Source organism: Mytilus edulis, chromosome 6 (genome assembly GCF_963676685.1).
Source record: "Mytilus edulis chromosome 6, xbMytEdul2.2, whole genome shotgun sequence".
NCBI lineage: Eukaryota > Metazoa > Mollusca > Bivalvia > Mytilida > Mytilidae > Mytilus > Mytilus edulis.
Window position 1 is genome coordinate 6,506,258 of NC_092349.1, and position 26,936 is coordinate 6,533,193.

The 26,936-nt window shown below is 34.2% G+C and overlaps 2 protein-coding genes across 2 annotated transcripts; both read left to right on the forward strand.

The window, feature by feature from the left end:
• The first annotated feature begins 1,541 nt into the window (after positions 1–1,541).
• On the forward strand, positions 1,542–2,243 carry LOC139529034 (activated RNA polymerase II transcriptional coactivator p15-like). The gene has a single exon (XM_071325268.1). It carries the CDS (start codon positions 1,542–1,544, stop codon positions 2,241–2,243), a length of 702 nt encoding a protein of 233 aa, XP_071181369.1.
• Positions 2,244–5,286: 3,043 nt separating this feature from the next.
• On the forward strand, positions 5,287–6,489 carry LOC139529035 (uncharacterized protein F54H12.2-like). Its single transcript, XM_071325270.1, has one exon. The coding sequence runs from the start codon at positions 5,287–5,289 to the stop codon at positions 6,487–6,489; it is 1,203 nt and encodes a 400-aa protein (XP_071181371.1).
• Positions 6,490–26,936: the final 20,447 nt, after the last annotated feature.

Sequence of the window (26,936 nt, forward strand, 5' to 3'; positions counted from 1 at the left end):
TGTAATTGACACTCATCGTGTTACTCCTGTTTAAATACAACTATAAATAATTATCAGTGAAAAAGCTTAGTAATTATAAAAGAATTCTGATAATTGACATTTGACGTTACAAGATTCATAATGTCCTATATGTCCATGTAAATAACATATACGGACAATTTTTCTGCACCAGATACGCATTTCGACAATCAATGTCTCTTCACTGAAGCTAGAGGCCAAAATATTTGAAAATCGAAAGCTTGTTAGAAAGACGGAAAGTGTCTCAACCAAAAAAGACTGCAAAGTATATCCATACCCGGGAATTAATTCTTTTTTTAAAGCATGACAGTAGTAATAGGGTGATGTTATCCCCCCCCCCCCCAAACTCAAATCTAAAAATAGTATTTCTAAGGGAGAACCCCAATAAAGCAGATGTCTATATGTGGGGTTTATAATGATTGAACCCCAACTATAATAAGATATACTGTCAATTTCTAAAAATACCCCATGACAAATGACAGATGTCTTTATTGATCTTTATTTTTGGGGTTATACTACTTTTAAACTTTTGAATAAATTAGAGAAGTCGTTGATTCCTGAGCCACCTGTTGGGGGTTATAATTTTCATGTCATCAAAGTCCGTTGGTTCAAAATACATTTACCTGTGTTTTCTTCTTCTATTAATAGATGTAATCATAAAAATGATTACTATATATAGAAATCAGTCTTTCGTGTTATTTTTTTATCTATGCAATTGATGTAAAATGTCAAACGTTCTTTCAAAAGAAATTAAGAGGGTGAGTAAAATATCAATGAAAAAAAAAAGTTTTCCCCTTCAATATTTTTTTACATTGTTTTGTCTTTATTATTTTTTCTTTTCTAAACTGTGAATTGTAAAATATTTTTTCGCCCCCAATTTAATTATAATAAACATTTTGAAAAATATTTCCCCCCCCGTGTTTTTATTGTTCTTTGTTTTTATTTTATTTCTTTAGCCGTTGATTATATAATATCATATGTTGAATATTGTTTTTATTTCGCCCCCAATTTATTATTGTGAAAAAAACTATTTTTTGTCGCCCCCAAAATTATTATTGTTTAAATCTAATTCTTTGTAGGTTCGCTTTCTATCGGATGAAAAAATTAAAGAAATCCACCCCATGATAGCTTGGTCGTTTGCAAACCGTGAGGCACGAAAGGGGCATTGGATGACATACGTCATTGATGCCGATCGATTCAGGCGACGTATTTTTACAATGGAGAAGATATGTACCCCAATTTTATCCCAAGACCACAGACAAAGGGTGTATAAAAACTTACGATCTTCAGATATTATAACCCCCAATCCGTAGATTTTCAGCCCCCTAGCACCTGTTCTCTCAGATCATTATAAATACACGTCTGGAATTGTTCAGGGTATCAGAATAAGAAATACAATCCAATCGTCAACATGCAGGAAGAGCACACAGTCCTTAAAGAGAAATTACGTGCAATTGGTAAAAGAAACACCAACAGATCTTGTTGTTGATCATTTGTATCAAAATGGGATCCTGACAGATGAGATGAGGGAAGAAATTTTACAGAATTCAAACTCTTATTCGAAAACTAGACAACTCATTACAACACTTCAGAGAAGGGGCCCAAGGGCATTTGAATGTTTTTGTACAGCACTGACTGATGAAGGCAAGTCAAGTTTAGTACATCTTTTGAAAGAGTCAAAGATTAAATCAGAAGTATCAAAAGATAGAGCCATGTTACCTATAGGAGGAGATATATTTGTCGTCGTCAATGAATGGCGTGACAAGGTGTTGATTCACATCCGTAAATACGAAAAGAATTCAGCAGACGTGTATGTTCCTACAAAAAAGGGAATCGCACTGGATTTGAACCAATGGCAGCTATTAGAAATGTATGTTAACGAAATCGAAGAGGCTATAAGTCAGATGATTGATGACGTTACAGGGGTTCCTGAAATGACTTTTTATCTTGTTAGAGGTGTGTACGTTTCTGTAAACAAAACGTACCCAACAGTTGATGTCAGGCAACGCTGGAAGATACCTGAAAACAATCAGATAGTTTCAACAAAGAAGGGCATTTCTCTCACATATGACAAGTGGGAAGGGTTGAAAGGGACATTTCCTGACGTCAGAGAGACTGTTCCTGAAATAGAAACTACGACCCCTTGTATTTTATCAGAAGACCATCAAAACCAAGAAAGGATGCTCATGTGTTCAAACTGTAACCCATTTGCCGAACCTTTATGAAGGACGAGGTATAAAAGCGTTAAACCTGTCTGAGTGATCCATTGCGTCTCCTGTTGGTTCAGAACACAACATGAATTCAAGAGAAATATCTTTCGAGTCTGTAGAACGAAACGAACCTTTAATGCTTAATATGGGGCGCAAAATCCCTTCTCAGTTAAGTTTGGCGTCCAACATTTCCTCCATGTATGAAAAATATGCAATGCATTTAGACGTGATTAAATGGACTGGTGTCGTTGTACTTGTTGCTCTGATGTCATCAAGTTTAGCTGTAACCAGTGAAATGTCCCGGAGAGTATCCAATAACCAGACAGACTGTAAAAGGATTTCGATAGATCATACGAGCAGAAATATGATGATGATAAACAATAGGACATGTAGATATTTTGAACAGTGTGATCTCCCGGGAAACTATAAAGTCACTGTATGTTCAATCAGAAAACAAGTCTGGGTGGATGTTAAACATTTTAAAAAGTGCGGTATACAGTTCAACCCTAAACAATGGAAATATTGGCAGAGATTGGAACCAAATATAAACAGTGCTATGAAAAGAGCTGGTGAAGAACTAAGACAAAAGACATGATAAATTTGTTTGATTATGATTATTTATGTATTTTTTTTATATTATAATAAATAAATTTTGGAAAAAAAGATAAATGTTTTGTATTTATTGAAACTGTTACGAAAGCTTTGTTTCATTCGGTATACAAAGACAAATGCAGTCACAAAAAAAAACGGAAATCTGCAACCGGAAATTACGAAAAAAACAAAATCGTTATAAATAACAGGTTCACATAAAGTGTATTATTCGATATGAGTTCGTTAAACTACGAGGACTATTTGCAAAAAATATGGCATGACCCTAAACATGCTGCTGCCTTTACGGGTTCTGACAAATTATATAACAAAGAGAAACAAGAAGGAAAAATTAAAATAGGAAGACACCAAATAAAGCAATGGCTACAAGACCAGGACACCTACAGTCTATCACGAAATAATGTACACAAATTTAAAAAAAGTCGATATGTTGTGGATACAATAGATAGTCTCTGGGAAATGGACTTGGCCCAACTAGATAAATTCCAAACCTTCAACTCGGGAAACAAATTCTTATTATTTGTTATTGATTGTTTTTCAAAGTTTCTATGGATACAACCAATTGTGGATAAAACCCACACCAGTGTACTAAATGCATTGAAAACAATTATGAGTGGAAAAAGGAAGCCTACCTCCATTCGATCAGACTTAGGAAAAGAATTTAAAAACCAATACGTACGGAAGTATCTTTCGAGCCAGGGGGTAAACACGTATTATTCTCTTAACGATACGAAATGTGCAATTGTCGAGAGAAGCATTCGAACTGTTAAGTCGATTTTATTCAGGTATTTCAGACACAACTAAACGTATAAATACGTAAATGTCCGTCACGATATGGTCAAGGGGTATAACGCAAGGCCGCATCGTACACTTGGTGGTTTCTCACCGGTTGATGTGACTAAACGCAATGCAAATGAAGTTCGTTTAAGTGCGTATCTTGCCCGAAATCCTAAGAAAAGGGAAAAGAAAGTTATTAAAAAAACAGAGATCAAAAGAAGGAAAAAAAGCTTTAAGTATAAAATAAATGATCTTGTCCGACTTACATTCAAAAGTCATCCATTTCAACGTGGCTATCTACAGAAATGGACAGAGGAGATATTCAAGATTTCTCGTCGGTATTTTCGACAAAATCTTAGTCTGTATAAGGTCGTTGACCTTCAAAATGACGAAATAGAAGGGACCTTCCAAGATGGTGAAGTTCAGAAAGTACGGAAGGATGGTGATACCATATGGAAAATAGAAAAGGTTGTTAAAAGACGACAAAAAAATGGCGTTAAACAGGTATTGGTTCGTTGGCTTGGCTACCCTAAAAAGTTCGACTCATGGGTTCCCACTTTGGACATCCAGAAGTAAATAAATAACACGACTTCATTTAACACAACGTCATTTTCGTTCAAGATGAGTATACGTATGGTTCTCAAGTCGTCCGATGGTTCCGATTTGTTTGAAAAGAACATGGCTCACGACTTTACTGTACAATTGGATAGGCAAATAAATCTTGAAGCATACTGGGTAGTGGCATTGACAGAAATCGATCTCACTTATAAAAGCTCGTCAAAATATATAGACGATGTTTACGTCTATTTAAACATTTGTGAAGAGAGTTTTGTCGGATCTACTGAGAAACCAATCCTTCGAAAAATTTACATCAGTAAAGACGCAACGGAGGCACATGTCATTAACAAGAAAAAACACTACAGGTCACATATCATCTTTAACACTCCTTATTATGTTCCTGTACGTTTGGGACAATTGAACCAAGTTCATATCTATTTAAAAGACGACAAGGGACAACCGTGTTCAGTTGTCAATTTGGACGCCTGTGTAACACTTCACTTAAAGAAGTATTCCTTTCTGTAGAGATGTCTAAATCTCCTTACATCAGTGATGCATTGGTATGGCAAGAGGCCATAAATCAAACCAAATATTTAAAAAAACAACACAATAATCAATTAGGAAAGGGTTTTCCTAGACGTTACAGCAGACATTGATTTGTCATTCTGAAGAAAAACTTACCTAAAATTGAAATCAAGGTGGAGCAAATAGCCCCAACAGTGGCAATCGAAGAACGTGCTGCTTCAGAACTGAAACAACAGAAGAACGACAAAGACCCTCACGTCCTACAGGGAAAAAAGGCTAAATCTGACAGTATAAAAGGCAGGAAATCAAAACCAAAAAACAGTAAAGTTGGAAAGCTCAAAGAGGCAACAGGTAAACAACAGAAAGCTAAAAACAGTGCACCGAGCAAGAAAAAAACACGCTACAAGGAATAAACCTCGGAAAATAGATTTCGAAACTGAACCTTCCATTTTTAATAGAGGAGCAGCAAAGAAATGGCGTATTTAAACGACGAAAATAAAGACATTAGCATTCCGATGGAGTTGGATTTGTTTGAAGAACCAAAAAATCAAGTAGCTATTGATCGGATATTTTTTCCGAAACTAGGCTAATGTCAAACTTTACTTCGCCAGATGTATCTACAGTAGATTTTTTCGTTTCTGGACAAGGTCCCGAATACATGGATTTAAGACGGAGTAGATTATATGTTCGTGCAAAACTTGTCAAGGCCGATGGAACGGCACTTGACGATACCGATACGTCGAGTATTGTAAATTTGCCTCTTCAAGCTATGTGGACACAAATGGATGTGTATATGAACAATAAACTAGTGTCTTTAAATACGTCAAACTACCCATGGAAAGCCTATATTAACACTATTCTTACCAGTGGGACCGATGAACAGAAATCACAACTTCAGTCACAATTGTTCATGAAAGATTCCGGTGATTTAGCGAATACGGATGGAAAAAACGGAGCTAACACTGGATTGATTCTTCGTCGAGATTTTATCAAGAACAGTAGAGAATTTGAAATGGAGGGACCGCTGTTTGAAGACATATTTTCACTGGATCGCCATTTAATACAAGGCGTCGATTTGTATATAAAACTTTATCGTAGTAGCGACCAGTTTTTTGTCATTTCGGGTGAGGACGCCCCCGCCTACAAGTTACAGTTGTTAGATTGTGTTTATAAGGCATGCAAAATTAAAGTAGACCCAGGAATCATTGTTAACCATATGAAACAGATAGAAACCAAGCCTGTCCGTTACTATTTCCAAAGGACGGAAGTAAAACGAAACACTATCAATAAAGACTCTAGGGAGTTCATTTGGGACAATATGTTCAACATCCGTCCAAGTACTCTAGTCTTAGGGCTAATTTCACAAGAAAGCGGAAATGGTACGTACGATTCCAACCCCTTCTGTTTCAACCATTACAATGCTACTGATGTAGGACTGTACGTAAAGGGAGAGAGCGTTCCAGCGAGACCGTTAAAGCTTGACTTTGGGGATAATCGACAGTATGCAACGGCATACGCTAATTTATTTGAGGTCTGTGAAAAAATGAACAGAGACGCAGGACTTGCTATAACAAGAGAAGACTATGGAAAAGGGTACACCTTGTATGCTTTTCCATTGGACCCGAAAGGACTTGGAGATGACTATATAAACTTCGTGAAGCATGGACATGTGAGAGTGGAAATAAAGTTCAAGACTGGACTACCCTCTGCTGTCACTTGCATAGCTTTTGGAGTATTCGATTCATTTCTAGAGATAGACCATTCCCGAAACGTTCGCTATATACAGTCATGAACGGATACGAACTAGAATGTGCCATCCGATCAAATTCGTGTATACATCGGCACGTGAAAGGAGTATTTGCTAGGAACAATTTACCAACAAATAAGATACATTACCCCAGTGCCTACATCGTCAACAACCATACTAGTGATCTGCCGGGAGAACATTGGATGGCAATTGTGCTTAAAAGTAAATCTCACGGGATGTTTTTCGACAGTTTTGGCAGACCACCTGAATTTTATGGAGAAGAATTTAAACATTTTCTGAACTGTAACGTGAAAAAATACGAGTGTTTTAATGTTCAAGTTCAGCCAAAGTCGTCTTCTCATTGTGGATTATTTGTGTTAACTTTTCTCATGTTGAACCTATGTTTTAAATATTCGTTAGATTGTATTGTCAAGATTTTCGATTCAAACGTTAATGTAAACGACCATTTTGTTTTTAATTTTGTCAACACCTATTATAGTTTGTGTCAATAAAATATATACATTTGTCCATCGTATTAAGTTATTTATGCTGTGTCCAATTCCTTCATACCTTATCCGGACGTCAAGATGACAACTTCTCACGACGTATTACCTTTTCAAAGTCCATGCACTTTCATGATATCGGGGGCTACTCAAAGCGGAAAGACTACGTTTGTTATGAAATTACTAAAGCATGCAACTGCCATGTTTAAGACCCAACCGGTTCAAACAGTGTATTGTTATACCGAGTTTCAACCTGTTTTCGACCAAGCTGAAAAAATTGTACCCAATTTTATACTGCACGAAGGCTTCCCCACAAGAAGTGACCTTATGGAATGGACCAACCCAGACAAGCACACACTTCTTGTTCTGGATGACATGATGAGATTGATCAGTAAGAGTGATGAGGCTTTACACCTTGCTACCGCTTTATCACATCACAGGAACTGTTCGGTAATTTTCATCACCCAAAACCTGTTTGAAAAAGGGACACATTTCCGATCGATAAGTTTGAACACCCACATTTTTGTTCTAATGGCTAATAACAGAGATAAAAAACAACTCATCGCCTTTGCAAGTCAGGCATTTCCCGGGGAGACGAAATATTTCAAAGACGCTTATGATAAAGCCATCAATTGTGTTTCAGTTGGTGGCTACCTAGTATGCGACTTGTCACCTTATACGAATAAAAAGTACCGCTTACGTATTTCGATATTTCCAACTGATGACGTCACCATTGTATATGCCCCAAAGTAATAAAACCGGGACGAGCAAACCTAAAGCACCAGTTGACAAACAATATGCCGTTGAGTATCACCTCATACAGTACATTTCTTAAATTTGCATATGATGCTGCCCCTAGACAGCAGAAAGTCTTAATGCAGTCAGCTTCGAACGACCAAATGGATATCATATCGGAAATAGCATTGAATGTGTACAGAGGAAGTATACCGGTGAGCCCCTCACATATAAGAAAACTACGACCTTACATGTTACACATTCGTTCCTTGTCATCCCGATCGATCACATACACACGGAAAAGGAATATTTTAGTGAGACATCCTACACTGACTTGCCTTTTGATTAAACCTGTTTTGTTACTTTTGAACGAACAGTAATGGCCCAAGAGCTCATACTCGTGTCTAGAGAACGATACGAACGTCTCGTGAATCAACCACAAACTACCAATCAAACGGACTTTGGAAAAAAAGAAATATCGAAAACAGACTATGGAGAACACCCCGTCACTAACTTCATGCCAATCATAGATAGTACTTTACCCAAAAAAATACAACAACATGCTGCCGACCTTTACAGATTCGTTTTAGCTCAATACAAAAACGTGGTAAATCATAACGAACAGGGCGAATTAATACGAAACGGGGAAACAGTTACTGGTTCGCACATTGTGGATCTTATTCACTACACCGTGTCAACACGGCAAAGAAAAGAGCCAATTGGAAGTAAGGAGTTTCAAATCTTTTTGAGAAAAATGAATGTACCAAAGAGATTAATAGCAGAAAGAGGGAAAAAATCGTTAATACAGACAGGAGGATTATTCGTTAAGAAAAAGGGAAGGAGACACATTATGCCTGGGACGACGCAGAAAAAAAGAAAAGATTCATTGGATAAAATACTGACTTTATTGTATAACATATATTTTTTTTTTCTCAATAAAAATGCTGTAATAGTCATTTTTTATTTCTATAAATACCCATAAGGGACTGTATCGAAATTGTCAAGAATAACACGTTTGTCATACGCGAATTTATACTTCTTCTTTTCTTTTCTGCTGAATATTTTTCTCTGGTGAGGTAGTCGACTTATTTTAGTTGGATTAGTTAACGTTTTGGACATGTCCCTGTCCAATGTGATCATCTCCTTGACAGAATTGAAGTTAACAATGTTAGAATTCGTGAAATTAAGCGTGAAACCTTTAACTTTACACGTTTCAGTCTTGAGTGTCCGATAAGCATAGTTTTTCGGTCCACCGGACACAAATTCTACTATATGCCCCTCGTCTAATGGTATTTCGGACGTCAGTTCCCCCAAATAATTCCCTAACGATGGTTCAGGTTTTCCCTTCTGGCTTACGTAGATGCAGCTATCAGTGTCTGTGTAAAGAACTCTATCATCCAACATGTCTAAAACTTCATACAGTTTTAATCTAGCCCACATCGTTGTGAAAATAGCGATGAAGATGTTGGTCTTCGCATCCACAGGGGGAAACATCAGCAAATGTTCTACATAGTGGGAAAGTGAGCTTTCCGTGACATCGGTAAGGTAGAACAGCGTGATATAAGTGTCTGGGTGGTAAAATTTTCACTTTGCACAATCCAAAATATGTATCCAACTCTTCAAAATCTTTAGTAATAATCTCTGGGTGATGCAATGGATAGCGACAATATTTGTTTGTCCATGGGTATAAAGATGTGAAATCTACGTATTTGATCTTTTCTTCATTTTGGACTTTGTAATACAACTTTGTAGTGTCTGTTCGTCCACCCTGTAAAAGAAAATAAGAGCAATAAGGAAATGTGAAACATTTTGGAACACTTTCAAAAAACTCAATAGCGTTATTTTTCAAAATACAGTTTTCTTTGAAAGGGATGAATTACAAAAATGAAAATGCTTATATACTTACAAAAAAGGCAAGTCCTTCGATATCAAGATTATTCGCAAATAGTTTCAGTCTCTGGTTTGATTTCAATTGACCAGCGAAATCGTGCTCCCATATCTTTCGATATCCAAAGCCAAGTTCCCGTATTGTCTTCTCTGATTTTTTGGTCACCACATACAATTCATCCATCGATTGTTTCGTTAAGGATGTTTTTGTTCCGGTTCCGCTTCTTTCACATGGAAAACATTTTTTACAGCCATGCCAAAGACACTGAAACAGAAGACAAATCAGTAAATGACAGCTCATTTTTTTGGTTTGAGTAAACGCGTTATCAAGTGACACCTCCATGGTAACGTTTCCCACAATACGCGTATCTAAGTTATCCGTTAAAAACGCGTATAAATAATCTGCACGCGGCGGCGGCGGCGGTGGTGGGTGGGCGGGCATCGGGCGGCCTCCCCCTCCCCCTCCCCCTCCGTAACAAAGGAAAAACTTACCACTAAAAATTCAAAGACTTCGTTGGTTTCTTGACAGTACCCATCGACATGAAACTTTATTCCAGGAATTTTAAACTCCCCTCGATTCAAGGCATGTTGAATAGACATCTTTTCTTCTTTCATCATCCATTCCAGCCATACTCTCGAGCTTTTGCTATGATTGTATCTTTTAGTGTATCCCTCTGATGGTACGTGGGCCAGCGGACTTTTGACGAATTTTCGCTGACCAAATTTACTCTGTGGATTTTCGGAGAGAAATGTTTCGGAAGACTTCCAAGTGTCATGATCTAAAACGTCGAATCCTTTCTCTGTAAATGTCATGGGTATCTGGTCGATATCGTCACTGTCTTGCCTCAATACTTCCACGTCATATTGGTCTTTTAAAAAATTAGTCTTGTAAACACCCATGCACACACTTGCAATGGTCACATAATCTAAAACATCAACCCCTTGTCCGTGTGTGTTTTTCGTTTTCCCCGTTCCTGTCACCTCCAACATCAAATCACGAAATCTTAACACTCCTTCCCTCAAGATCAATCGTGTCACTGCAACAGTATTCTTTCATTTCTTTTGCAAAGTCAAATACTTCGTTTGTTTTCGTTTTGTACCACGACAAAAAATCACTCCTGTCATCTTTACTCATGTAGTCGCAACCGTAATATGTACTGTCCGGGTATGGGCCAATGTAATTTTGGTTTTCCATTGTATTGAAAAAATGAGGAAAGTAGCCTTTTTTCAATTCCTTTAGTCCAAACGCTTTCGGAATTTTCGATAACTTCATGGGTAAAAAGTTCAACGAATCCAAAACTCGGATGTTTAAACCCCGATTTATCGCCATGTACATGATTTTGGATCCATTGAAGATAACGTCTGGGCGAATAGAATTCTTTATCAACCAGTCAATCAGAAAATAATTATCGTAACCAGATCCATTGTGGGACAACACGGCTGCGTTTGTGTACTGCTCTGAAAAAAACCGTCTACAGAATGCATCAGTGGCGAGTTCACCGCGAAATATTCTTTCCCTAAAACCACATGTTTTGAAACATGGTTCTTTTTTAAATTCTTTTTTGTCCTTTTTATCACACATCGAGCAGCAAACACCGCAAAAGTTACATTTTGGTTCATCAGATATCTGTTTGTCTTTACAGTGGTCACATGCTGTTTGCATACAGATGAAATTCACTTTATGTTCTTTTGAACCACACCAAGATTTGCCGCAGTTTTGACAAAGTGTACACTGTTTGCACGCTTCCTCTTTCTCTTTACAATTTTGGCATCTCGAAGTGGATGGTAGATTCCCGTTTTCACATTGTAGGAGTGTGTCTTGTGTCGTTTCACAATCGAAGAATATCATTTGTCTGTCGGTTCTCTCGGTATTGATTGCCCTCTGGTAGCATAAATGTTCCTCGGGTTGATAATCTCGGCAACAGACACATTTCCATTCTCCGCATTGGTGAAGGTCGGGTGGTCGTTCTTCTCGGACTAGCACTTTTCTACAAGTTTTACATTCGTATCTTTTACCGCATTCCGTGTAAGAAAGTCCTTTCTTTGTTGTCTTTTCCTCTATGTGCATTTGGAAACAATCGATGGATCTACACGTTCTATTACACGCCCGACAAGACAAGCTGTTCCCTGTCAGTATACAATCCGAACTGCAACATACGGTACAATGAGTTTGCCAAGAATGTTTATCTTTGTCACTGTACGGTTTAAGGCAGTCTTTGCAGAAATAGCTACAGGAAAAAAAAGCCCGTTATACTCACTATGGCTGCAAAATGTCCACATTCGCTATCGTCAATTAGATAGAGAAAGGCTTTTTTTCTACCCGTTTCATTTTCACCAATACGAATGAACTTGTTTCCTAACTTTGATGAAATTACTAAAATTTGCAAATCCAACACCTTTTCAAAACGTTCTATGTCATTGATGCTACATTGTTTCTCCGTACTAACATCGGCTAGTTCACAGAGACGTTTGGCAAAATTAAAACATTCCTTTCTCTCCTTATCAAGTACATGTCTGTAAAACCACTTCGGGGTGGTTCTATATTTCAGAACCTATTGACCATACTCTCTGTGTCGTCTGACGTTAAGGTTTCCCATTCATCAGGGGATACAGTGTGACAGGATTTTAGGAAGCAAACTGAGATTGCCATAGGCATGCACATTGTGTCACTAGGCCTACTGATAAAAGAACGTTTACGTTTTATACTGTTTTCGATACCCGTCAAATTTGTGATATAAACTCTTCCACCACCCGATGGAATATCTATTCGCCCAACTGTAACAGAAAAACTATCGTCTACAGGCAGCTCTTCGTTGCTTTGCAAGACTATGCTTATTTCGTCCATCACCGTGGATGCATCCATTGTATTAAGTTCTTGTAAAGGGACGACGATTGGGTCCGTTAAACCGTTATGCTCGATGATAAGTCGTGCAAGACTGTTGTCTTGTGATCCTTCCCGCACTTGACTGAGAACGTCGTCGAAGACATTGTGTAAATCATCGACTATGTCCATCAATTTCTTATTCTGTAACTGATTGGAAAATTTAACTTCATAAGTAATGTCTATAGCACCATTTTTGGTGTAGGTGCGTTCCCTTTTCTTCCGAAATGTATGTGTTGTAGGGTTGTCGTCACCGGCACCATATTGGCTTGAGGTGAAACTTTTTTTAGCTGGAGGTGGTGAGTCAGTGTTTTCTATCGATGAATCAGGAATAGATGCCTTCCTTTTACCAGAGATGACAGTTAAACCCATATGATTTGAGTCGAAATTAGTGTCATCAAACAAACTCAAGTCGAAATCTTGAATTGTTTCGTGATATAACAAGTGTAACTCGTATTTTTCTTGGGTACTTAAGCATTCTCCACATGTAGTGCATTTGAAAACCGGTGGACTGGTTTGTCTTCTTAAATGAGCGAGACGGAGTTGAACATACGGATCATCCTCTAAATCATATGTTCGAACAAAAGTCAACAATTGATCAATGGACGTGAAACAATTTATGATATCTGTAAGAATTGGACACCCTTCCATCTGAGAAAAGAAATGCGATCCAACATGTAAAAAGAACATATGTACTGAGCAAGGGGGTGTTTACCATTGTATCTCGCTTTAGCTACTTATACATGTTATAGCGGAGGTAAATTTCCTCAATTTAAGATTTGTTTTTTTCATATAATATTAAACATATTAGAATCAAACAAAATATGTGTACGTGTACTAATCTAAAAAAAACATTATGACAGTATTCACTTTCAAATAGCCGTTATTATAGTGTTAATTGGTGGAGTTTGAGGTCTACTACAGGTGTTCAAATGATTAACAAATTGTTTTCTTCAATGACAATGTCACAGAAGTATTATTTTTTAAACTTTTGGTTTAATGATTATTTTATCAATGAAGAGTCGTGTATTGAAGCTTCTACTAATGTTAATGTAGCAAAAAAAGCTTCAATTACACTGTGATGGTTACAATCGGTTTAAACATATGAATAGAAATACACTGGCTCTTTCAAAATCATTCATTGAGAATAACTGAAGGGTGTTTTGTGTCTCACTCGTTGTTAATACATCGTGAATAATTTAACAATGGTGAACATAAAACTTTATTATCTCAAAAAACGCCTTCCCCCATTGAACTTTAGGGTTACAAGATTATAGAGTTTTAAATAGACAGCTTAAAAGAAACAATTTAGAAGAATTACACGACTAAAGGTTAACAATCTAATGTATCTGACATAGTGATTCTTGTGATTAAAATAGTACTGTTTTTTTTTTAAACTTGTGTCAATGTTCAAAATTGAAATATAGTCCTAGTCTACTTAATTATTTTTACTGTTTTCTTTTTCTCTTTTTCTTTTTGATATTTATCCACGTTTTCATTACTTCTTCGTTAAGCAAATTAGAAAAAATATCTTTAGCAAAAACTATTTCTCAAAAAAAATGTCTTCAAATTTATCTTTCCTTATATTTTTTCTCTTGAAAAATTCATTTTGATATTTAATTTCCTTTTTTCTATTTTTATTTACTTTTTCGATTTCCATTGACAAATTCGTTTTTAATTAACTTATTCGATTTTGAATTTTCTTTTTCAATTACTTTTTTCAATTTTCACTTGCAATATTCGTTTACTTTATTTGATTTTAATTTACTTGTTTGAAATCTATTCCAAAAACATTTTTGTTAATTGATTTTTTTTTCCTTCAAAAAACAAACCTACCGTTCAAGCTCACTAAAATTATTTTCAAAGATAATAATCAGAAAACGAAAACTATTAGAAGTTTTTTTTCTATCAATGTTTTAAAAATAAAAAATATTCCTAGTCTACTTAATCATTTTTTCAAAACTGTTTTATTTCCATTTTTCCATTTTATTTATATTTATTCACGTTTTTCATTACTTCGTTATTAAAATGAGAAAAAAAAAAGTTTTAGTCAAAACTATTTTATTTCTCAAAAAAAATCTTGAAATTTCTTTTTCTTTTTCTTTTTTTTCTCTTGAAAAATTCATTTTGAAATTCAATTTCCTCATTTCCATTTTCATTTATTTATTTATTTACTTTATTTGACTTTCATTTACTTTTTCATTTTCATTTTTATTATTTGATTTTCAAATAATTTTTCAATCTTCACTTACGATTTTCATTTACTTTATTTGATTTTCATTTACTTTGTGATTTTCTTTTGCTTGTTTGAAATCTAATCCAAAAACATTTTTATTAATTGATATTTTATATATAAAATTATATATAATTTATTCAAAAGTTAAAAAGTAGTATAACCCCAAAAATAAAGATCAATAAAGACACCTGTCATTTGTCATAGGGTATTTTTAGAAATTGACGTCATATCTTATAGTACTAGAACAAAACCGATAAAAATTATAACCCCCAACAAGTGGCTCAGGAATCAACGACGTCTCTAATTTATTCTAAAGTTTAAGAGTAGTATAACCCCCAAAAATAAAGATCAGTAAAGACATCTGTCATTTGTCATGAGGTATTTTTAGAAATTGACTGTATATCTTATTATAGTTAAAGTTCAATCATTATAAACCCCACATATAGATATCTCCTTTATTGGGGTTCTCCCTTAGAAATACTATTTTTAGATTTGAGTTTGAGGGGGGGGGATAACATCACCCTATTACTACTCATGACCGAATATGAAAGTTCGAAAATGATTTACGAACAGTTTTGAGAATACTGTATACATGCACCTATTGAAAACATAGAGGGAGAGGTTACACCGGGAAAATCAAAACAAAAAAAGTGGAATAAAAAAGATAACAATGAAAAGACAACAACCATTCAACTACACGCAAAACAAAATACTAAATATTGAGCAAAAAAAACGAGGTTAAAATCTCGAACTCAGGAAATGGGAGAAGTTCTTGTTCAACTGTTGATATACCAGTCGTGGAACAACACAGGATCGTTGCTTCGACCAATGGATCATATCCGTGTACATGTGTGACAGTTGTTATCTAATTGTTCGTTTCTATGTATGTTGCATTGTCGTTTATTTTTTGTGGCACTTCAAAGTAACTTTTCTCTTTGTTTTCCTCTTATAGTTGATGCTTTTCCCTCAATTTTCATTTATAACCCGGCTTTGTTTTCTCTCAATCGATTTCTGACTTTTAAACACGGTATACTACTGTTGCCTTTACTTTATATATATTCAATAACGTTCAACAAATAATGATGGCATCAATTAGACTTTTCAAAGGATGACCTCGACCTTTCATTTAGAAATCTAGGTTCAAAAGTGTTTTTTCTGTACATAGCAATTAACTAAACATCTTAAGCATACTTAAATAGCAAGCCCCAAACTAGTGTATATACTGGGGGATATGTTCTACGTATGCAAGTGTGTCTGGTATGCGGCTATTTCGAAGATCTTTTCAAAATTAAGCTTCGTATAAGAACTGACCTTTTTTTTTAATACTTTGATTTGAGTACCACTGATGAGTCTTATGTATATGAAACAAGCCTCTGGCGGCTTAACAAATTTCAAATTTCATTTTTGATTTAGGAATATATCCCCCTCATGCAAAGCTATGATTTCTTGTCAGGCTTTGTCAAACTTTTTCCCCCTTTTCGGTCTATAAGCTCTTCCTTCTAATATAAGTTTTTGATTTGCTAATAATTTGAGCTCGAGCATCACTGCATGGTGAGACATTAATTGATAAAAGTAGAAAAATTCATACCGTAAATCATGGGATGTTTATTGAAATAGTTTTAACCAAATTTAAAAGGCACGCTCAAACTTAGAAATGACAGTTTTCTTTTGAATATCTTTATTGTAGCAACATTTCTAATTTAATATGCGCAATAACAATGTAAAGCTAATACCGCAGGAATGTTTCTGCGCTGCAAAATAATATTACAAAACAAAACAAAAAAATGGTAAACAGATAAAATAATAACGACCCTTGCACACAATTATATATTTTTTTTTAAATCCAATAACCTAAGCTTGGCTCCGCAAAACATGAAAAAAACCAATTCACAAATGCTTCAAATGACAACCAGGTGCTCCGCAGGGCGCAGCTTTATACGACCGCAGAGGTCGAACCCTGAACAGTTGGGGCAAGTATGGACAAAACATTCAAGCGTGATACAGCTCTGAATTTGGATTGTGATCAAATTTTTGACATTACATGGTGTTTTTTTACACAAAACAAATGTCAAGATTTTACAAATTTTACAATTAAAGATTTCTTCTTCAAACTTTTTAAATCTAAAATTAAATAGTTGACACAGCATAGGTTTCTGACACAGAATGAATGTGGTCTAATGAACTTAAAAGTTTGTTTTTGCCTTTTAGCAATTCACTATGCTGTTGAATATTAATCCTCTCAAAGAAATGTTTGAAGAAATTTTCTTTTTATTTATGAAATCTGAAATGAGAAAAATTACCCCCCCCGCCCTTTTTTTCACATCCCCGTTTCCCTTTTTCCAAAACTGATATCAAGTCAAATTTCTAATGGAGTTTGCAACAATAACTACTCTTTTAAATACATCATAAAATATTAAAATGTAAAATAAAGTGCTTGTTATCACTGAATGGTAAAGATTGGTTGGTAGTAAAAGTGAATATACATTGTTTATTGTATAAAACAATAAAAAAAAACTTCATCAGCAACATTTTATATTGGCAAATTTCCAATGAAGTTATTTACATAAAGTTATTGGCAAATAAAAATAGAAAATGACATCATAGTCATGTCTGGCAAATGTCCAACATACATTATCTAAAAACATTTTAGATAAGATAAGGAAAAATATCTTCATCAGCAACATTTTATATTGGCAAATTTCCAATGAAGTTATTTACATAAAGTTATTGGCAAATAAAAATAGAAAATGACATCATAGTCATGTCTGGCAAATTTCCAACATATATTATCAACTACTATTCTATACAAAGAAAGATAACTCCAATTGAAAATTAATTGCTATTGCACAATATTGTGCAATTAGATATTTCTTGCTATTGTGCAATACTGTGCAATTGAAAATTTCTTGCTATTGCACAATACTTGATATGGAATCCTGATTTGGACCAACTTGAAAACTGGGCCCATAATCAAAAATCAAAGTACATATTTAGATAAAGCATATCAAATAAGCCCAAGAATTTAATTTTTGTTAAAATCAAACTTAGTTTAATTTTGGACCCTTTGGACCTTAATGTAGACCAATTTGAAAACTGGACCAAAAATTAAGAATCTACATACACAGTTAGATTTGGCATATCAAAGAACCCATTTATTCAATTTTTGATGAAATCAAACAAAGTTTAATTTTGGACCCCCATTTGGACCAACTTGAAAACTAGGCCAATAATTTAAAATCTAAGTACATTTTTAAATTCAGCATATCAAAGAACCCCAAGGATTCAATTTTTGTTAAAATCAAACTAAGTTTAATTTTGGACCCTTTGGATCTTAATGTAGACCAATTTGAAAAAGGGACCAAAATTTAAGAATCTACATACATAGTTAGATTCGGCATATCAAAGAACCCCAATTATTCAATTTTTGATGAAATCACACAAAGTTCAACTTTGGACTCTTTGGACCCCTTATTCCTAAACTGTAAGGACCAAAAATCCCAAAATCAAACCCAACCTTCCTTTTATGGTCATAAACCTTGTGTTTAAATTTCATAGATTTCTATTTACTTATACTAAAGTTATGGTGCAAAAACCAAAAATAATGCTTATTTGGGCCCCTTTTTGGCTCCTAGTTCATAAACTGTTGTGACCTCAACTCCAAAAATCAATCCCAACCTTCCTTTTGTGGTCATAAACCTTGTGTTAAAATTTCATTGATTTCTATTTACTTAAACTAAAGTTATTGTGCGAAAACCAAGAATAGTGCTTATTTGGGCCCTTTTTTGGCCCCTAATTCCTAAACTGTTGGAACCAAAACTCCCAAAATCAATCCCAACCTTTCTTTTGTGTTCATAAACCTTATGTCAAAATTTCATAGATTTCTATTTACTTAAACTAAAGTTATAGTGCGAAAACCAAGAAAATGCTTATTTGGGCCCTTTTTGGCCCCTAATTCCTAAAATGTTGGGACTAAAACTCCCAAAATCAATCCGAACCTTCCTTTTGTGGTCATAAACCTTGTGTTAAAATTTCATAGATTTCTATTCACTTTTACTAAAGTTAGAGTGCGAAAACTAAAAGTATTCGGACGACGACGACGACGACGACGACGACGACGCCAACGTGATAGCAATATACGACGAAAATTTTTTCAAATTTTGCGGTCGTATAAAAACTGAAGCTTAGCTCCAAGAAAAACATTTCACACACATACATACATAAATACACATAGTTTGATTGTGATATAAACTCCTCCTCAGTTGATTTCCTGTTTTATAAAAACAGAAATTTATGTCTTGTAAATGACAATATAAATAATAATGTAAATGCAAAAGAACTGTAACAAGACATATGCAATCACAGCCATGTATATCATAATCAAATAAAAAGGGAGAATACTTCAAAATGGGATGATGAAATCCTACAAAATATCATAAAACTCCATGATGAGGTCTATCGATGGTTCAAACTTGGTATTGATAACTTCAATAGAAGCGATAGGAGGGCGTGCCAACAAAAATGCTGGGATTAAAAAACATAGTAGGTCTTTCTAACGTAGGGGAAAGACCTTAATAGGAGAAAGACCTTAATAAGGGAAAGACCTTAATTATGTCAATAAGTAGTTATTTAAACCTTAACAACAATTTGGAACAGTTATTAAAGTTTAACAATAATATTTAGTACCTATATGCATGTTTTAAATTGGTAACTGCATTGTCCGATTCTATCGAAGGATGACCTAAAATTTGTTAAAATTGAAAGAACTCTTCATTTTTCCCATTACAAATTTCTGAATATAGTTGCTACTATAGATCACTATACTATAGAAAAGAGGGACATATTTAAATCTTTTAAACAATGACATTAATTTTCGAATATTCATCGATCAAATTTGCATGTGTTTTTAAATGAATAATAACATGAATAACCAAATAACCTACATTGACCTATATTTAAAAATGTTAAAATCTCTGCCAATTTAAATTAAGTACAGAACTACCATACTTCGTTGTGACGTAGTTAAACAACAACACAAGGATATAAAGTACTAAATGGTGGCCCCATTGCCGGCAATGCTATTTTTAGCAATTATCTCCTTAAAAGGCGCTTTTAATAAACTAATTATGGAAAAACTGCTGTTGTCTAATTGAAGCTCGATATCAATTTGCGATTTTACCGCACTCAAATATATATGGTCCCATGGCTTTTCTTGGTGAATTTTGGGGTTTTTCACGATACCTGACGATTTCGCAGAAAAATTTCCCTAATTTTGAGCAACATAAAAAAATATTTCCGGCCCTTCATACTATACATTTAAGGACAAATTTGTGCTTGCATGAAACTTCATTCATAATGCTTTCCAGAAGAAAAATATATAAAAGATATAACAACCAATCACAGAGAGCCATCTATTTTTATCTCTATGTCATGTTCCCTTCATAAAATGGCTGCGCCCATGTAATTTTATTTGGTACATTGTAAACTATAACGGTAATAAACAATTTTTGAAATTTGATTTTTTTTGCCGCATTAGTTACTTGAACATTGCTTGACTTCATTCTACTATGCAAAATATCTCATTGAAAACTGTATAATACACAGGAATTAATTTCTGGAGCCTACCCCTGTTTAAAAATTGGTAAAAAATTACACTGATTTTTATAGACATTACGGTACTGTTTGTTGCAGGTGTAATATTTTGTCTCTTTGTTAGTATTGCCTTTTCGAAGTAATCATGTGCTTCTGATATTGATCAACAGAAAATTTAATTTGAGTGACGCTGTGCCGAAAACCAAATTAAAAATTCGGACCAGTTCAATATGAAATATATTCACTATTTTGAAACGGACTATAGCTTTATAAATCGGATACATGTGCACACTTTAGCTTCTTTTCTTAAAAAACAGCTTCTGGTGGTCTATATTAGCTATACAAGTAGTCTGGTAAATGTTTTGAATGATGCGAAATCGTTTAGCGGATGCATATACCCTTGGAGCCGTTTTTACCAAAAAAGGGGGAGGGTTAAATCCGAAGATTTCTGTGTCATGTGATGTGACAAGATCTAACAAGTATCGCCAAAAGTTAGGCCTGTACATGGCTATCAAGCCTGTAAGACAAATTTTGGATAAAAACAGAAAAGACACATCAAGGCGATGTAATCCTGTACTTATCCGTATTTTGAATGCAAATAAGAAACACACTATAGCATGAAAACGGAATTATTCACACATATCACAACCCTAGTAAAGCGTTTTTGATGTCTAAATCTTTCTTTAAATACAATTTTTGACATATTTTAAGACCATTATAACGGTAATAAACAATTTTTGAAATTTGATTTTTTTTGCCGCATTAGTTACTTGAACATTGCTTGACTTCATTCTACTATGCAAAATATCTCATTGAAAACTGTATAATACACAGGAATTAATTTCTGGAGCCTACCCCTGTTTAAAAATTGGTAAAAAATTACACTGATTTTTATAGACATTACGGTACTGTTTGTTGCAGGTGTAATATTTTGTCTCTTTGTTAGTATTGCCTTTTCGAAGTAATCATGTGCTTCTGATATTGATCAACAGAAAATTTAATTTGAGTGACGCTGTGCCGAAAACCAAATTAAAAATTCGGACCAGTTCAATATGAAATATATTCACTATTTTGAAACGGACTATAGCTTTATAAATCGGATACATGTGCACACTTTAGCTTCTTTTCTTAAAAAACAGCTTCTGGTGGTCTATATTAGCTATACAAGTAGTCTGGTAAATGTTTTGAATGATGCGAAATCGTTTAGCGGATGCATATACCCTTGGAGCCGTTTTTACCAAAAAAGGGGGAGGGTTAAATCCGAAGATTTCTGTGTCATGTGATGTGACAAGATCTAACAAGTATCGCCAAAAGTTAGGCCTGTACATGGCTATCAAGCCTGTAAGACAAATTTTGGATAAAAACAGAAAAGACACATCAAGGCGATGTAATCCTGTACTTATCCGTATTTTGAATGCAAATAAGAAACAGACTATAGCATGAAAACGGAATTATTCACACATATCACAACCCTAGTAAAGCGTTTTTGATGTCTAAATCTTTCTTTAAATACAATTTTTGACATATTTTGAGACCATTATAACGGTAATAAACAATTTTTGAAATTTGATTTTTTTTGCCGCATTAGTTACTTGAACATTGCTTGACTTCATTCTACTATGCAAAATATCTCATTGAAAACTGTATAATACACAGGAATTAATTTCTGGAGCCTACCCCTGTTTAAAAATTGGTAAAAAATTACACTGATTTTTATAGACATTACGGTACTGTTTGTTGCAGGTGTAATATTTTGTCTCTTTGTTAGTATTGCCTTTTCGAAGTAATCATGTGCTTCTGATATTGATCAACAGAAAATTTAATTTGAGTGACGCTGTGCCGAAAACCAAATTAAAAATTCGGACCAGTTCAATATGAAATATATTCACTATTTTGAAACGGACTATAGCTTTATAAATCGGATACATGTGCACACTTTAGCTTCTTTTCTTAAAAAACAGCTTCTGGTGGTCTATATTAGCTATACAAGTAGTCTGGTAAATGTTTTGAATGATGCGAAATCGTTTAGCGGATGCATATACCCTTGGAGCCGTTTTTACAAAAAAAGGGGGAGGGTTAAATCCGAAGATTTCTGTGTCATGTGATGTGACAAGATCTAACAAGTATCGCCAAAAGTTAGGCCTGTACATGGCTATCAAGCCTGTAAGACAAATTTTGGATAAAAACAGAAAAGACACATCAAGGCGATGTAATCCTGTACTTATCCGTATTTTGAATGCAAATAAGAAACAGACTATAGCATGAAAACGGAATTATTCACACATATCACAACCCTAGTAAAGCGTTTTTGATGTCTAAATCTTTCTTTAAATACAATTTTTGACATATTTTGAGACCATTATAACGGTAATAAACAATTTTTGAAATTTGATTTTTTTTGCCGCATTAGTTACTTGAACATTGCTTGACTTCATTCTACTATGCAAAATATCTCATTGAAAACTGTATAATACACAGGAATTAATTTCTGGAGCCTACCCCTGTTTAAAAATTGGTAAAAAATTACACTGATTTTTATAGACATTACGGTACTGTTTGTTGCAGGTGTAATATTTTGTCTCTTTGTTAGTATTGCCTTTTCGAAGTAATCATGTGCTTCTGATATTGATCAACAGAAAATTTAATTTGAGTGACGCTGTGCCGAAAACCAAATTAAAAATTCGGACCAGTTCAATATGAAATATATTCACTATTTTGAAACGGACTATAGCTTTATAAATCGGATACATGTGCACACTTTAGCTTCTTTTCTTAAAAAACAGCTTCTGGTGGTCTATATTAGCTATACAAGTAGTCTGGTAAATGTTTTGAATGATGCGAAATCGTTTAGCGGATGCATATACCCTTGGAGCCGTTTTTACAAAAAAAGGGGGAGGGTTAAATCCGAAGATTTCTGTGTCATGTGATGTGACAAGATCTAACAAGTATCGCCAAAAGTTAGGCCTGTACATGGCTATCAAGCCTGTAAGACAAATTTTGGATAAAAACAGAAAAGACACATCAAGGCGATGTAATCCTGTACTTATCCGTATTTTGAATGCAAATAAGAAACAGACTATAGCATGAAACGGAATTATTCACACATATCACAACCCTAGTAAAGCGTTTTTGATGTCTAAATCTTTCTTTAAATACAATTTTTGACATATTTTGAGACCATTATAACGGTAATAAACAATTTTTGAAATTTGATTTTTTTTGCCGCATTAGTTACTTGAACATTGCTTGACTTCATTTTACTATGCAAAATATCTCATTGAAAACTGTATAATACACAGGAATTAATTTCTGGAGCCTACCCCTGTTTAAAAATTGGTAAAAAATTACACTGATTTTTATAGACATTACGGTACTGTTTGTTGCAGGTGTAATATTTTGTCTCTTTGTTAGTATTGCCTTTTCGAAGTAATCATGTGCTTCTGATATTGATCAACAGAAAATTTAATTTGAGTGACGCTGTGCCGAAAACCAAATTAAAAATTCGGACCAGTTCAATATGAAATATATTCACTATTTTGAAACGGACTATAGCTTTATAAATCGGATACATGTGCACACTTTAGCTTCTTTTCTTAAAAAACAGCTTCTGGTGGTCTATATTAGCTATACAAGTAGTCTGGTAAATGTTTTGAATGATGCGAAATCGTTTAGCGGATGCATATACCCTTGGAGCCGTTTTTACCAAATAAGGGGGAGGGTTAAATCCGAAGATTTCTGTGTCATGTGATGTGACAAGATCTAACAAGTATCGCCAAAAGTTAGGCTTGTACATGGCTATCAAGCCTGTAAGACAAATTTTGGATAAAAACAGAAAAGACACATCAAGGCGATGTAATCCTGTACTTATCCGTATTTTGAATGCAAATAAGAAACAGACTATAGCATGAAAACGGAATTATTCACACATATCACAACCCTAGTAAAGCGTTTTTGATGTCTAAATCTTTCTTTAAATACAATTTTTGACATATTTTGAGACCATTATAACGGTAATAAACAATTTTTGAAATTTGATTTTTTTTGCCGCATTAGTTACTTGAACATTGCTTGACTTCATTCTACTATGCAAAATATCTCATTGAAAACTGTATAATACACAGGAATTAATTTCTGGAGCCTACCCCTGTTTAAAAATTGGTAAAAAATTACACTGATTTTTATAGACATTACGGTACTGTTTGTTGCAGGTGTAATATTTTGTCTCTTTGTTAGTATTGCCTTTTCGAAGTAATCATGTGCTTCTGATATTGATCAACAGAAAATTTAATTTGAGTGACGCTGTGCCGAAAACCAAATTAAAAATTCGGACCAGTTCAATATGAAATATATTCACTATTTTGAAACGGACTATAGCTTTATAAATCGGATACATGTGCACACTTTAGCTTCTTTTCTTAAAAAACAGCTTCTGGTGGTCTATATTAGCTATACAAGTAGTCTGGTAAATGTTTTGAATGATGCGAAATCGTTTAGCGGATGCATATACCCTTGGAGCCGTTTTTACCAAATAAGGGGGAGGGTTAAATCCGAAGATTTCTGTGTCATGTGATGTGACAAGATCTAACAAGTATCGCCAAAAGTTAGGCTTGTACATGGCTATCAAGCCTGTAAGACAAATTTTGGATAAAAACAGAAAAGACACATCAAGGCGATGTAATCCTGTACTTATCCGTATTTTGAATGCAAATAAGAAACAGACTATAGCATGAAAACGGAATTATTCACACATATCACAACCCCAGTAAAGCGTTTTTGATGTCTAAATCTTTCTTTAAATACAATTTTTGACATATTTTGAGACCATTATAACGGTAATAAACAATTTTTGAAATTTGATTTTTTTTGCCGCATTAGTTACTTGAACATTGCTTGACTTCATTCTACTATGCAAAATATCTCATTGAAAACTGTATAATACACAGGAATTAATTTCTGGAGCCTACCCCTGTTTAAAAATTGGTAAAAAATTACACTGATTTTTATAGACATTACGGTACTGTTTGTTGCAGGTGTAATATTTTGTCTCTTTGTTAGTATTGCCTTTTCGAAGTAATCATGTGCTTCTGATATTGATCAACAGAAAATTTAATTTGAGTGACGCTGTGCCGAAAACCAAATTAAAAATTCGGACCAGTTCAATATGAAATATATTCACTATTTTGAAACGGACTATAGCTTTATAAATCGGATACATGTGCACACTTTAGCTTCTTTTCTTAAAAAACAGCTTCTGGTGGTCTATATTAGCTATACAAGTAGTCTGGTAAATGTTTTGAATGATGCGAAATCGTTTAGCGGATGCATATACCCTTGGAGCCGTTTTTACCAAATAAGGGGGAGGGTTAAATCCGAAGATTTCTGTGTCATGTGTGTAACGGGGTGTCATGTGGCTAACAAAACCAATCCAGTAAAAGTTGATAATTTTATTATTGGCACCAGACGTATTCAATATAATGAAATAAACGCCCAAAATTATGGATTTTAGGCTCACTGACCACTCATACTTGTGCGTCAAGGATGTGCATTCACTGATATTTTCAACTATAACAACCACATGCCTTTGGACAAATCTTCAATACAAAAGAACATCCAACCCCGTCAACTTTCAGCAGCGAACTAGCTAGATAACTATCTACCCGTAAAACGAAAACAATAACCAAGCGTGCATGACTAGCGGGAAATCTACCCGGACTAAACTCATTTGCATAATAATGTAAAGGTAATTCACATTATATAAAGAGACCAGTTTCTATACAATAAATGCTAACACTTTAATTAAATGATTAAAACAATTTATTAAAAGATTTAACTGCTATCTTTTTATTATTTATTTTCTGACTTTTATTATTTTTATAGCAATGGTTTCACAATAAATTATTTAGATTTTTTTAGTAACTTTTATTTCATAAAATAAAACACATATATAAAATTATATTCACAAACATCACAAGACCACTAAAAATGTCACTATTACATGTGATGTGACAAGATCTAACAAGTATCGCCAAAAGTTAGGCCTGTACATGGCTATCAAGCCTGTAAGACAAATTTTGGATAAAAACAGAAAAGACACATCAAGGCGATGTAATCCTGTACTTATCCGTATTTTGAATGCAAATAAGAAACAGACTATAGCATGAAAACGGAATTATTCACACATATCACAACCCTAGTAAAGCGTTTTTGATGTCTAAATCTTTCTTTAAATACAATTTTTGACATATTTTGAGACCATTATAACGGTAATAAACAATTTTTGAAATTTGATTTTTTTTGCCGCATTAGTTACTTGAACATTGCTTGACTTCATTCTACGTACTATGCAAAATATCTCATTGAAAACTGTATAATACACAGGAATTAATTTCTGGAGCCTACCCCTGTTTAAAAATTGGTAAAAAATTACACTGATTTTTATAGACATTACGGTACTGTTTGTTGCAGGTGTAATATTTTGTCTCTTTGTTAGTATGTGCTTCTGATATTGATCAACAGAAAATTTAATTTGAGTGACGCTGTGCCGAAAACCAAATTAAAAATTCGGACCAGTTCAATATGAAATATATTCACTATTTTGAAACGGACTATAGCTTTATAAATCGGATACATGTGCACACTTTAGCTTCTTTTCTTGAAAAAC